This window comes from Pararge aegeria, chromosome 6 (assembly GCF_905163445.1).
Source record: "Pararge aegeria chromosome 6, ilParAegt1.1, whole genome shotgun sequence".
NCBI classification, from domain to species: Eukaryota; Metazoa; Arthropoda; class Insecta; order Lepidoptera; family Nymphalidae; genus Pararge; species Pararge aegeria.
Genome location: NC_053185.1, coordinates 14,466,792 through 14,481,099, shown reverse-complemented (window position 1 = coordinate 14,481,099; position 14,308 = coordinate 14,466,792). Strand labels below are relative to the sequence as shown.

Below are 14,308 nucleotides of genomic sequence, written 5' to 3'. Positions count from 1 at the left end.
CTTAAAATTCTGAGCGCTTAACGATGAATACCGGTGTACGGATAAACCAGACTGGGTTTTTGTTATGCCGTAACAGATATTATTATGTTAAGATAAAAAATGTATATTTTTCATTAAATAAATTAAATTAAATAAACAACATTTTCCAGTTGTGGGAATCGAACCAACGGCCTTGGACTCAGAAAGCAGTGTCGCTGCCCACTGCGCCAGTCGGCCGTCAGTTAGGATAGCCTTTTTTCAAATGTGTTTAAAAAACAATCACATTAAAGTGAGCCGGAATTCTGACATCAAAATGGCGGCTGCTTTTAGTAGAAACAATCCAATGACTTATTTCGATAAATTGAATATATATTTTAATTATAAATCTTTGTTCTCGTCAAATTATTCCATGTTGAGGCAGCTACCCTATCCTGGGTACGCCCATCTGTAGGACCACAGTATACCATTATATTATTATAGTCGTGGTCCTTTGGAGTAAAGGCGAAAGAAAATATGTGTATATTTTAATAATAAGATATGTAAATAACAAATTTTTAATGGTTCTTTAAAACATATTTCCTTTTCAAACCACTTAGGAGTCCGGGAATCGAAGCACATACGTCGCGACAGACAAACAGTCAACAATGACCGTTTTTCTATCATGACTTCCGGAACGCTCTAAACCAATAATTGATTAAATGAAAAATCGATATTTTATTAAGTCACTTTATTGAAACCACAAAGATGACAAAAATAAACCTCATCTATGGACAAAATATGATGTATGCGCAAATAAACTAATGGGTACCTATATAATATTGTAGGTACGTACGTACAAAAGGTTTCATTTAAACACTGTCAATTTACCGCAAATACAAATTTATACATTTTAGGTATAATAACTGGCATATTTAATTGATTTTTCACTTTTAAAAATATTCGTAATAAACTGTACACCAACGATGATTCCACGTAAAAATCCTTTTTTCGATAATTCAACATTCATACTTTTCTTAATTTAATCTCCATTTTTATATAATTGCAAACAATAAGACACTTGATTATAAATTGTACCTATTTACATACATATGGCCTTACTAATAAACATTGTTTAAAGCTGGAGATTAGTAAAACAATGGTCTCTCTCTCTCTCTCACTCACAGTCATTAGTAATTTGATTTCCGGACGAAGACAAAACATTGCGTAACAATGCAACAACTTTAGAATGTTTATTAGTAAGGGGGATAGAAATTTGTCGTGAGCACATATAAATCGCCTCTTAGGTATGGCTTAAGTATTAATACGCGGTACATTAAATCACTCTAGGTACTCCATATATTTCTAACTTGTCTTATTATGTAAACAAACTTTTCATTACGTTTTTGTGTAAATTCTATTTTAGACAAACGTTTAGAATTACATTCTTTAATATAAAATTAGCGCATGTTTTCATATTTTTAAAATCTACATCAAATGTAACGAAAAATATGATTAACAATTTAAGACAAATTAGAACAAAATTGAGTATGAAGACCCATAAATGGCCAGTAGTGGTTCTTTAGACCATCGGTTAAGTTTTGTTTACTGAAAAGTTTACACACTTATATTGATGTTTGGTCTCCGCTTCGTTCAAATCACATTCTGTCGGTTTAGGTCATTAACTGAAGGAAAACTATCTTAACATGTCTTTCACTCTAAATATATGCATTTAAGAATCTACAAAAATCGTAATGTTACGTTTTGAGCTTATGAGAACATTTACATTCTTGGGTTTGCAGTTTTTTGTCAAGCAGTTTACGTTAAGATTGTTTAGCTGTAGTGAATTACCTAAATAAACTTTGTACCAATTATGCACACAAATCTCTAGACGAGACCAAGTTGGCATCTCTAAGAACAGTGGTTTTCATTATCACGTAACCTGTGCAAAAAGATAGTACTTTAAGACCTGCTAATTTGGTTTAGTTCAGAGATTGGTTCATTATAGATATGGTACTCGTGTAAATACGTTTTACATTAGGATAATAGCGTCATAAATGCCACTTCATATAAGAATTTGTACCGACCTTAACTGTGCTGAAAACATACTATTAATTGGCAGGGTCATTACGTATCACGCGACAGGTTTGCGACAGGCGTAAATTTTGCGATGACTGCTGTCAAACGTCACTTTTGTTTATTTATTGTGTTGAAAAGTGACCTTTGACAGCGTTGATCGCGAGGTTTACGCCCGTTGCAAACCTGTCGCGAGATACGTAACCACCCTGCCGATCATTTTTATATAAAAAGTTTTATAAGCCACTACTGTTATGAACGCAGCCAATAAATATGAACTCGGTGCCTATTTGAGTGAGATTTTCCACCAACGTTTATTCGATCGCGTGAAATATTTAGTTTATATTTAGTATTGTTCTAGATAGCACTCTTTCGATTCTATACGAATCGTTGTAAACTTGCACGCGATCGAATAAGTAAACGTAGGTAGTCAATCTAAGCACCCTGAACATGCCAAATTCAGCGTAGTATGTAGTGTAGTAGTATTGCCGCATTTTACTAGTACGCCTGTAGTATCTAGGAGTTGGTTGCAATCCTTCAGTCGGATTAATCTGAGCTTACAATGTTTTCGGATCCGGTTCGATAATACTAGGTCCACGTCCATCCGCGATCCGTGAATTTAATGTCATTATTGGGGAAAAGCTGATCCTGCATTTCTATTTAATTTAGCTCGAATGATGCCAATCAAATCATTTTAAACGCTCGGACCGATTTAGATTCTCAAGGCAGTAACGTCTGTCGGGTCTACTTTCTAATAGATGTATATTATAATTTAGATATAAATGTAGTTATAAATGTATAGGCTTTCGCTTTGCGAGAAACTTATAGCACAACAAACTAAACGGCCCAATAGCAAAAAGTGATTCACTAATGCGGCCATTTCGATGGAACTATTGCAATAAAATTCGTTCTGAAATAAATTATATTGGTATGTAAAAGTATTTCCCCTTTATTTATTTACATGATTGATATTTAAAAAAAAAGTATCTGTCGAGTGTTGTAAAATACATACTTAATAAATAATGTCAATATTCATAGACACGTAATTTGGCACGGTTCTTTTAAAATCATTAAATTTTATAATTGTTTATTTGATTTGAAACATAGTCTTTGTTTTCTTAGCTGGTTATTAAGGTAAAAAAAACAAACGTTTTCAACCTTTTTAGAGATTGTTGAAACTTGATTATTTTGAAAGTGAAACCGTTGGAACATTCAAGAAAAAAAAACTTGAAATTTACAATGATATACCAACTAACTTTAAAGCAATATTTAAAACTCTATATTTCTGGATTCTTCCATGTAGCGTAAAGCGATATTAGTTATTGATTAAACGTAAAATGAGCGCTGATGATCACACTACGGAACTGAGTTATAGTTACATGCGAAAAAGTTGATAGTTAATTAAAGTTAGATTAAGTGTAACAAACATTAAAGTATGGTAAAATACCTATAACAATAGGTAAGACACTTATTCCAATGAAAATGTAAGAATCACAAAGTGCGGTAGCGCTCTTTTTACGTGAAGCCATTTAACGAAACGTGTTTATTTTTGTTTTCCTACATTTAATAAACACATGATATACTGTAATATTTGTGCAAGATTTCTGATGATTGGAACACGAACATTTAGAAATTTCACAAACTTAGGCTCCGAGGAATAGTAACCATAGATGAGGGAGACACATCCTTAGTGGTTAATTTAGTTTGTATAAAATATACATTTGAAGTTACTATGAAATAATCAGTACATTTTAATAAAACTTAATCAAACCTTTCCATTTTTCAAACTTATCAAATCCCTAATTAGCATTCAATAAAGTAAATATTTACACACTTAAATTAAAATTAAACTCAAGCTATAGGTAAATTATTATAATATTAAGAAGACATGTCATACTTATAAATATAAATAGTATAACACTGTAGTATAGTGACTGACACTGACTATTTTCAAAATTTTGGCCCATTTCCAATATTTCATAAAACATAAAAAAGATAAAATTATCATTCCACTTGAAATACCATTGTTTTAAATTATAGTAAAAACTAACCTATTCACTTAATCCAGAGTCATACCATTAAAAATGTTGGGAAAACCAACAAACTTCCTAATGATTATTGTAATAATGGATTAATAAAATAAATAACAAAATACATGAGCAAAATCCTAAACATAGTATTTAAAATCAAATACCTAATACAGGATTGTAATATGAAAATTAAAACTATTCGCCCCACGGCAACCAAGGAATGACAACGTATAATAAATGATACTTTAGTATCTTCACACACTGGACACCCTAGAATCATCGAAAATCGTATTTACAATTAGAAAATGACACTTAATATCACGTAAGTCACTCTATAGAAACATTGTTCCACTCTTATTTTTACTTAGTTTCAAATTTTAGTAAACCTCATTTTGCATGTCTGAGTTTAAAGCAGTTAAACGATCAGTGCATCATTTCAATGTGACGTTGCAAACTCTTTTTGTTCATATAAAATCGGTCACACATTGCACAGGGGAAAAAAACTTTTTCGTTGTCAGAGTGCCTAGCCCTGGTGTGCGAGGAGAGGTCAAGGGCGCGGGCGAAATAGACCTTGCAAATGTTACAAAAGAATTTAGAGGGTGTCGCGTGCATTGTACGGTGGGCTATCAGGTCGCGAGGGGTGGCGACGCCGTCCCCGCACTGGCTGCATGTGAACTCCCCGGGCTGCTGCACCAAAGTGGACCCCTCGTCATCAGACTCACCGGAGTCCTCGGCGTGGTGCACAGCCTTGTGTGAACTCAAATCCTTCTCACTATCAAACTGATCGCCGCAAACATCACACGCATGCCCGTCATCTTCTATTTGGCCTACACTAGACGACCCTTCGCCGCCTTCGTAATGTTTTTTCATATGCACTAGAAGAGTAGACTTGCGAGTAAAACTCTTATCGCAGACTGGACAAAACACAGAATTCGGTTGATGCACCTCATCCATGTGACGTTGATATGCAGCTCGCTTGGTGAACTCTTTATCACAAATATTACAGTACCTATCTTCGGTACCACCGGACATGCTATTCTGTTGATCCATTTCGATAGAATCATCGGAACGCAACTTCTTATTGGGATTGACAACAGTCACCTCCACTTCTGGGGGGAGTCTTCTTTTCGCTACGCTTGTCGCCGGCGTCGGTTGCGACGAGCGAGTTATTGGTGGTTGGGGTGCTTCAATGACCTCGTGTTTACTTATTTTGGTCGTTACTTTATTCTGGGGCATCCAAAGTCCAGTGTTATTAGCAGCCGCCTTGCCGTCAGGAGACCTCAAATGCCAGCCACGGTGGCTCTTCAAAGCGGCGATCGAAGTGTAGCTCTTGTGACATATTTCGCAATCGAAGGTTTGCGGCTGCGATTGTATTTGATTGATACATTGATGATTTTGCAAAGCCAATAACCCAACAAACTGCTTACCACAGGTATCACAAGGATATCGCGCTTGGAACTCAGCAGTAGGATCGACCAGATCCTGCTCTGCTTCGTAGTCGGCATCCGCCTCTTGCGTCATTTCTTGAGATTTACTCGTTCCTTGATTCGCATCATAGCCCAACAGTTCGCGAGCGTGTGTCGATTTTAAATGCTCGTAAAGTTCTTGCGTCGAGTTGAGTGGTTTCCCACAAATTTTGCACATTTGAACAGAAGACTTGTGAATGTTTTTTCTGTGACGGTAATAAGATTTCTTATCTGAAAATGTAATTTTGCAGATTGTGCAACTTGACCGCCCTTCTGCCGTTGTCGGTATCACTTGGCCATCCGGACCAGTTGTATTAACAATACCGTGTTTAGCTCGTTTGTGTTTCCACAAACTGGTTTTAAGCGGAAAGCGTTTATAACACAATTCACAGGAGTATGGGAGGGCATCTTGTGATGTCTGTTGCGAGCTATTGGAAATGTTTGTAAAATTAAAACTGTTGAATTGCGGAGTCGATAAGATGACGCCATTTTCATCCACATTGTAATCATCTTCTTCTGTAGATGCGTGCATAGTATTTTCCTCACTATCGTTTCTGTCATTAAGTACATCTGCATGAAGAACCTTCTTGTGCTTCCATATGTTTTTCTTATGCATGAATCCTTTACCACAAATGTCACAGCAGTAAGGGGCATTCGGTACAAAAGGACTAAATCCTGGTTGCATAGAAAATTGGCGAATAGGCTTTCCGATTATCTGAGGTGAAAACCCCTTCGGTTCGCCAGGTTTCCGGTTAGTTGTCGGCACTTTGGAATGAATACGCATATGATTAGAGTACGCCTGGCGACTCTTGAACGATCGCACGCATATATCGCAGTAAAATTCGGTATCAAAATTGCGCGTGGGGGCACCAGGATGGACTTGTTGGGCGTGCTCAGATAGTTTTTGCGGTGTGCTATATGAGTTAGAACACATGTTACACGGATAGTATTTGACTCGGAGATGTGTATTTTTGTGTTCAGCTAGTTCCGATGGGCGTAAGAATTTCTTTTCGCACTGGTCACAGTGGTGAGCGACCTGATTGTGTTCAGCGACCTGGTGGTCAGTCCAAGCATCGACAGTCTCGAAAATGGCGTTGCATTCTGTACACGAGTAATGGTACTCCTCGGCCTCCTCCTTCACGAGAGACATATCAGGCTCTGTGGGTGCCATGCCTAGCATTCTATCGGAATGCTCCATATAAATGTGCTTGTTCAATTCGCCCGCTTGCTCGTATTTGGTATCGCAGTGCTGGCAATGGTGAGGTTTCTCCTCATTATGTATTGCTCGCAAATGTTTAACCAAATTGGGATAGCTGCTGTTCTTTTTTCCACATATGGGGCAATCTGTTGGTCTACCGTCGACACACTTGCTCTGACTATCAGGGTCAAAATTACCAGCGTGAACGGCCACAGCGTGTTCGTTAAAGTCTTGCATGTTCAGGAATTTTTCAGAACATAAATCGCACGCGATATACACTGTACAATCTCCGTTGCGAATGTGCTTCTTGCCAATATTTTTTTCCTTGAATCGTAAACCGCAATGAACGCAGGAATGAGGGACTCGAGATTGGCCATCTTCATGAACATCTAGAACATGCTTCATTATAAACTGCTTCAACTGAAATTTGGCTGGACACAATTTGCATGCATAAGATCTTGCATTTAGGATATCTTTATATTGAACTTTCGTATCTTTTGGCTCATCTTCCAGTACTATATCATCAGTAATTCCATTTTCATTGTAAATTATTTTCCATAGATCTGTACAAGTATTAGATCTCATGTGGCTGAGCAAAGCACCAATGTGAGTGAATGTAACTACACAATTATAGCAGGTATGTTTAGGAACTTTGTGACCATTCTTCTGTAAATGTTGTATGACAGCTTTTCTGCGAGGGTGTTCTTTATTACAACAGAGACAAAGCTTTGTGTTGATTTGTTCAATAATATTACGGTATTTAAGAATGAAATCTCTTTGCGTTTTGGTAACATACACTTTATCAGGATCTAGTTCTTTTCCTGTTTCATCACCATCAATAGTGTCATTTGGATCAACAGTTTCGTCTAGGTCTTCTTCATCATTTCCTTCACTATTGTATGAGTTACCCTGTAAATCTTCATTAATTTCAACCACAGGAGCAATACTCAATGGAGGAAGATCATCGTCATCGTCAATATCTTCATGATTTGCATCTTGGTCGTTATTAACCTTGTCAACATTATCATCATCATGTTCTTTAGCGTTCTCATCATTCTCGGCATCTATATTATTCTCAACACTCATGTCTTGACTGTCTCCATTATCCTCCATATGTTCTTTTTCATGATCGTCTTCCACATTGATTTCTTCTTGTGGGTTTTCCTCAGCATCATTTTCAATATGGTTTTGTTCAATATCAACGTTATTTTCATGCTGACGTGCAATTTCGATTTCATTATCAGATTCCATGTCAAGAGTATCATAATTTTGATCTTGATTATTATCATCATCTACCTCATCATCGTCATGCGGTTGATTAATAAAGCCCCCCGGTTCTGACAAAATAGTCTCCACTTGAAACGATGCTATTTCAGGTTCCGAAATCAACGTCTCTGGACTTTCAGGTCCTGAGTGGAGTATTTCAGGTTCAGATATTAAAACTTCCGGTTTAGAAGTAAGTAATGTTTTTAATATCTGCGGTTCCTTTTTCTTTATTTGCAAGTCTTTTAAAGCTTTAATACGAAGGGGGTATGGTAAGTTGTTCTGGGGGGCTTTGGCAGTTCTGATTGGAATTGGTTTTGGTGGTGCCACAATTTTTTGCGGCATCATTTTCGTAGGAACCGGTTTTGGTATGTATTGCATTTTGTGGCTGATTGGATTCGGCATCAAACGTGCTTTTGGATTAAAAGGATTAGGCCTAAATTTAGGTTGCATATGATTGTGATTTGATTTCTTAGCTGTGGTTTTGTTAGTGTATCTATCGAAACCATGAGAACTCAGTTCGTGCCTGCGTGCATTATGAGAATATCTGTATGAGCGTCCGCAAACGAGACAATCCTTAGAAGCTATCTGTTGTATACCTTGCCGAGCGTGAAGAGTTTCGCCAGTCGGACGCATGACAGTGATGGAGACTTCAGGCATGTGGGGCATATTTCTATAAGACTGTTCTGGCTCTGCCATTTCTTCTCGATCTTCTTCCTCTTCATAATCCTCGTCCTTTTCACTATCCATGCCCTGAAAGTATGAAATTTTTTACAACAAAGTCTTGCGATTTTCATTCAAGAATTGAGTTTAAAAAATTGCTACAGCAAAACTGTTTACCCTCCATCAATTTAATTATGGTTTATATGCTATACAGAAAATATAAGTAGAAATTAAGTAAACTTTATTAATAAAATAAATTTTAAATTCATTAGATTCTATTTAAAAAAATGTAACAATTTACTTTTAGCAGTGCAGTTCTTGCTCAAATAATTGATTGTGTTTAAGCAAGTCGTATGTAAATTAAATTACTTGGAAGTATATTAATTTATTTAAAATCCGACCAAGTAAAAATCCAACAAACACATTGCCTAGTTTAAAATATTTGACTTTGATGGTAAGAGAATTTAAATACAAAATATGCTTTGAAAGCAGTATCTAAGCAGTAGTTAACTAGAAATTTGTAATTTATACAGCAATAAGAGGCCATTGAACTAAAAATTAAGAATGAGTTTCAAATTGATACCTCAAGCTATTTGTGAGAAAAAGGGCACTATTACATGGATGGTCAAGAAAGACAAATAACTATGTGGAATGGTTGCTTTTTTATATAGAAATTATAAATAGAAATCTCTATTAATCATTAATACAATAATAATTATTAATTTATTCAGACTAAACTAAACTTTAACAATAAAACTAAACTATCAAAAACTGGGCTTTTAATCTATTTGACGTCTTGAGGTTAAACGTTTTATGTCAAATTATCAGATTTTAAATCACAAAACCGATTAATGCTGTGGCCTTACCACCATTGCTTAAAGCAGTAATATTTTAATACTCTCAATGATATGTTTCAGGATAATTAATATTTAGGATGGTAAGATAAGAAAATTTTAGTTATACCTTAACTAAAATTTAAGATAATACTGTTTTAAGTGATAGTGATAGCCCATATCATTCATTCTCATACATAAAATGACACTTCAACACTTGAGAACTACAGTAATTTGGCAATAAAGTAGTGCATAAATTATTAAGGAGTTACACAAATCGTACATAATGTGACAGTATGTTCCTTGCAAATATATATTCCACATTTAATGCAAAACTGTTTTGTTCTACGATCTCTTTTTGAAGACTTAAAGCATATTTTACACCTACGTCTATTTTTATAAAATGGCACTGCATGTTCAGGTAATGAAAATTTTTGTCTTTTGAAACTGAGATTAGGTAGAGATGGTGTATACATAAAGGTTTCCTTAGGCCCCATTAAACTGATTGCTATCTCTCTTATAAATAAACGGCGTTGTACGACATGGGATTGGTCGTTGGAACTCCATATGACCTGAGCATTAACAGAACCAATGTTTAATAGCATGAAAAATAAAGAAAGTGCCCAGTCGTTTGTGTGCTGCATTGTAGTATAGTAATGCATCAGTACTTCAATCACTTCTACTGCAGATTGGTACTTCTTATAAAAAGAAACTACAGATGTGTGGCTACTGTTTCCCTTTTTGTAAAACTTAGGATCATTGGTCAGAACATTGACAACTTTCGAACTCTGATTCACATATGAACTTAACGTCATATCATTGTCTAAAAATCCACTTATAAAAGTTTTTTTCTTTCTGTAGTGTGATAAGAATAGGGGTGGTATATTCTCATCATTGGGATGAAGAGCTCCTGCAGTGAATAATTTGTATTCATTTTTTAATCTGTTGATCAATGAACTCGATGTAAACCAGCTGTCCATAATAACAGTCCGTCCTGTGCCTGCCAAGTGTTGCACCAGTTTTGCAGCTATTTCCTCACAGGCGAAGTATGGATCTGTTATCACATCGAGATTGGTGACATAAAAATTCACAGGATCAATTAAGAGCATGATTTTCATTCCACTTTTCAAATTTTTTCTTTTTATTTTATATCTGAATGGGCATGGGCCATGTATTGGTAGAATTGTTTCATCAATGACAACCATATTGCCTACTTCATGAGAAGTTCTGCAATTGAGGGCAAAAATTTCGAACACTTTGCGCACCCGTTTCATCACATCAAACTGAACAATGCTGTCATTCTCCTCACTATCAAAACTAATGTTCTTAAGAATTAATTTAAACCGTTCATAAGTCATAGAATTTGTTACACAAATAGCTCCATACTCTTCATGCCAGAGGTCACTTATCTTTTGATGAGTAGGTCTCATTATCCCATGATAATACAAAATTCCAATTAGTGTTCTAAACTCAGTTACAGTTGTGGGTTTTGCTTTTTTACTTTTAGTTGAAATTCTCTCATTAGTTGATGCTACAATAAGTTCCACCAAGTCGTCAGTGAAAAGCATCTGCCAAGCACTTCTTGGATGAGTGCAAAGCTTGTTGGAAACAAAACTACGCTTTCTCAGATTATTAACCTCCTTGATTCTTGCGACAGTATCTTCAGGTGTTACTTTAGGTGTTTTTGATATGACTTTCCTGTTTTTACATAAGTACCCATTCTTGTAATCAACATAATCATTATCAACTGGCTCACATGTAAGTTCTACCTCAGTGTCTGAGTTGTGGTCTGATTGATGTGTGACCTCACATTCTTCCATTGATTGTAAAGAGTCAATAACTTCGTCTTCTTGGACCATGTCCAAGATAGCATGTACACGGTGCCAGTCCATTCTTGGATCTATATAGTTCTGTGGACCAAATTAATTCAATTGAACCATTCTCACACTAGTATCCTAAATATTTTTTGCACTCAAAGTAAATGACTTATAAATAAAGTTTAGTTGAAGTGTCACATTAAATATCAGAATAGCATATCAGTACATTGCCTCATGCAATGATAATAGGGTACTTAATCTTTACCTTATCACTTCTTGGTGTAAGTCCCAATGAAGCCAAAATTGGGGGACCCTCTGGCTGCACTTTATTTGATGGGCCAGCATTCTGGAATATTAGATTTATTATGAAAAGAAACACTTAAAAAAATAACCAGTTTATATATACATATATATTTTTTTTTCTTCATATTTTTTTGTTTAATATTTTGTTAATTAATTATTTAATATTTTTCCAAACAATTTAATTGAATGTATCAGAATACTTATTCAACAGTTATTATGCTACAACATCATGATGACATGGCATCTGCAATAAATGTCCTTGACACTAAAACATAAGTCAACTCCATCAAAACAATTACATATTTATCAATGCCCAACTGTGTCTACAGTTTGATAAGTTTTATTAGTGAATTTGCCTAATACACACCTCATTCTCAGGGTATGATCCATCAATGACCACTCCATCATCATAAGCTCCATCAGATTGAGGTTCACTTTTTATATTCAACTGGAAAATCATAATCACTAAGTAAGTATAATAATACTTGACAGATGACAATACAAAATTCCATTCCATGGCAGAAAAAAATCACCCACCTCTTCTAGTTGGCTGCTGTCCTTGTTAGTCAGAGACAGTAATTTGTTTTGGCTCCTTTCACACACAGCTTTAAAAATGTGCCAGTTGTTGACATTGTCCATGCATTTTCTGCAGACATTGGTAGGCAGGTCGTCATTCTCGCTTATCTGAAAAAATAATGCACGACAATCATCGTTCTGAAGAGGAAAACGCGCGCATTCCATCGCCTATCTACACATGGGTCGAAACCGCGCCTCATGTGTAGCTACGCGAGGAGAAACTAAGTAGGTAGGCGTAGGTATATCCGCGCGACGCAGAGCGGCAGAATCTCGAGTCTCGCCCGAATAAGTAGGAGCGAGTCGAGTGGCAACCAGCCGCCAGCGATGAGAGAGCCCCTCGAGGGTTACCGCTCGATATAGGCACGCACACAACGACACTCACGCCGACACCGACGCTCGCTCGAGGGACGAGCTGCACTGCCCTGGTCGTCCTATAAATCAATACGCCCGGTGGCCAACGCCATGCCCGGTCAGCGATGCCTAGACCCCCGCTTCGCCAAACCTACGGGAATAATGCGAAAACCTGACCCTCGTCACCCGAGCGGCCCGGGGCCGGCTGCACGGAAAGCGACGCGGCCACGGCCACGAGTCGAGCGATAGCTGCGGAGCATTTCAAAATGGTGGACGTTCTTACGACATCTTCACCTAAACGCAGCGTTGCCTGTCATTATGCGAACTGAGCCGGATGACGAGTTCTCACGTACACCAAGGGTCTACTTTCACTCTAAACTTCTTTCAGAGGCTTATTTAATGCATTACATACCTGTACTGACACGCAATCTTTGATTTTCAAAGCAAGGACAAGAGGATCCGACTCATCCGAACTGGTGGTAGGAAATATCGGTAGTAATTCACATCGAGATGACAAGCACAGTCTACAAACACGGTCATAATTCACATTCATTGTAAATAAACAAAACTTTTAACGCTTTAAAACCTTTTAAAACATTTAAAACACGGACGCCATGTCACCACGACCACTTCGACACAAAGCACTGCATGTCGTTCTTGCTTGAACACGATAGCGGCTGATGATGAGCATGAGAAGTCGATGTTCGGTCGGAATAGCTGGGTCGACTCGCCGACCACCTGTCGTTCTGCGCATGTGCGCGTAATCTGACATCAGGCGTACCAACATCAAGGCAGCGAAATGGAACCATTTACAGATATCACAAACCTAAAACTAAAAAGTTATACATATTTTGGAACGTTATAAAAATATTTACGAAATAAAAAAAAAAAAGAGTAGCTGATCACGGGGTGAACTTTGCTTCCAAAAACCGAATGTCTCAAATTAAAACAATCGTATGGTTTTATTTTTCAAAAAAAAAGAGAGAGTAGGTTCTCGTCTATTTTAAGATGAAAACTCAAAAAATAACTAAATAAATATAATTTTAAAAATGAAGAATTATAAGTCTTTCACAAAATAGATCTTCTAGAATTAATACTCAGAATAAGTTATCATTTTCGTAGATCTATTTTGATTAGATTAAGAGCAGTATAAAAGATAGTAAATACTATGAGTTATTGAATTCACGTATTTTGTTCCATAGGTTTTTGCGTTAATGGCAACAACAATACCAATTAAAAAATTACAATTTTATAATAATCAATTTAATTATTAAATAATAATAATAATAATAATAAATAAATTTACTAACCAAAATTCACAGTAGACTTAAAACTATTTTGGTGTAATCATAAATTCTTACGAATTTTACCGTACACCACCGTGTAGTCGACAAAAGGTAACATCTTAGGAAATTAATTAAAACCCACCTACTCACTACATCAAGCACAGTCTTTTATTATTTTTAAATGTAACACAAAAAACCTAAAACTTAAAATACTGCTCATGAATTAATAATAGAACAAGTTTGCCTATTTATCTATTCTCTATTACTATGGTAATATACAATAAACTTAATAACTCTGAACACGTTTCACATAACGATTTGTTTAAAAAAGATTCAACTCTTAAAATTCCAGTCATTCTTATAAATTTAAATTATCGTTTAGTAGTACAGAAGTAATAAAGACACATGTCGTTTAATGCGACACTGAAAGCATTTTATATTACATAAATCTGACTTAAAAGGTTTACAATATCTGGCAAGCATCCTCCATC

General features: G+C 36.1%; 1 protein-coding gene across 2 annotated transcripts; it reads right to left on the bottom strand.

The window, feature by feature from the left end:
* Positions 1-691: 691 nt before the first annotated feature.
* LOC120624187 (zinc finger protein 91-like) lies at positions 692-13,269 on the bottom strand. 2 transcript variants are annotated; one of them, XM_039890560.1, is made up of 5 exons: positions 12,944-13,269; positions 12,142-12,288; positions 11,972-12,052; positions 11,567-11,647; positions 692-8,741 (listed from the first exon to the last, which is right to left on the bottom strand). In XM_039890560.1, exons 1-5 carry the CDS (start codon positions 13,082-13,084, stop codon positions 4,485-4,487), a joined length of 4,707 nt encoding a protein of 1,568 aa, XP_039746494.1. In that variant the 5' UTR covers positions 13,085-13,269; the 3' UTR covers positions 692-4,484. The 2 variants fall into 2 exon arrangements, with proteins under 2 accessions (XP_039746494.1, XP_039746495.1); XM_039890561.1 differs by having other exon boundaries at positions 13,118-13,269.
* Positions 13,270-14,308: the final 1,039 nt, after the last annotated feature.

Coding starts and splice junctions, on each gene's coding strand:
- LOC120624187 (XM_039890560.1), bottom strand. CDS start 13,084: ATGAATGTGAATTATGACCGTGTTTGTAGACTGTGCTTGTCATCTCGA. Junction 11,648..11,971: donor GATCATACCCTGAGAATGAG/GTGTGTATTAGG, acceptor CTAATATTCCAG/AATGCTGGCCCATCAAATAA. Junction 8,742..11,566: donor TTACACCAAGAAGTGATAAG/GTAAAGATTAAG, acceptor TCATACTTTCAG/GGCATGGATAGTGAAAAGGA.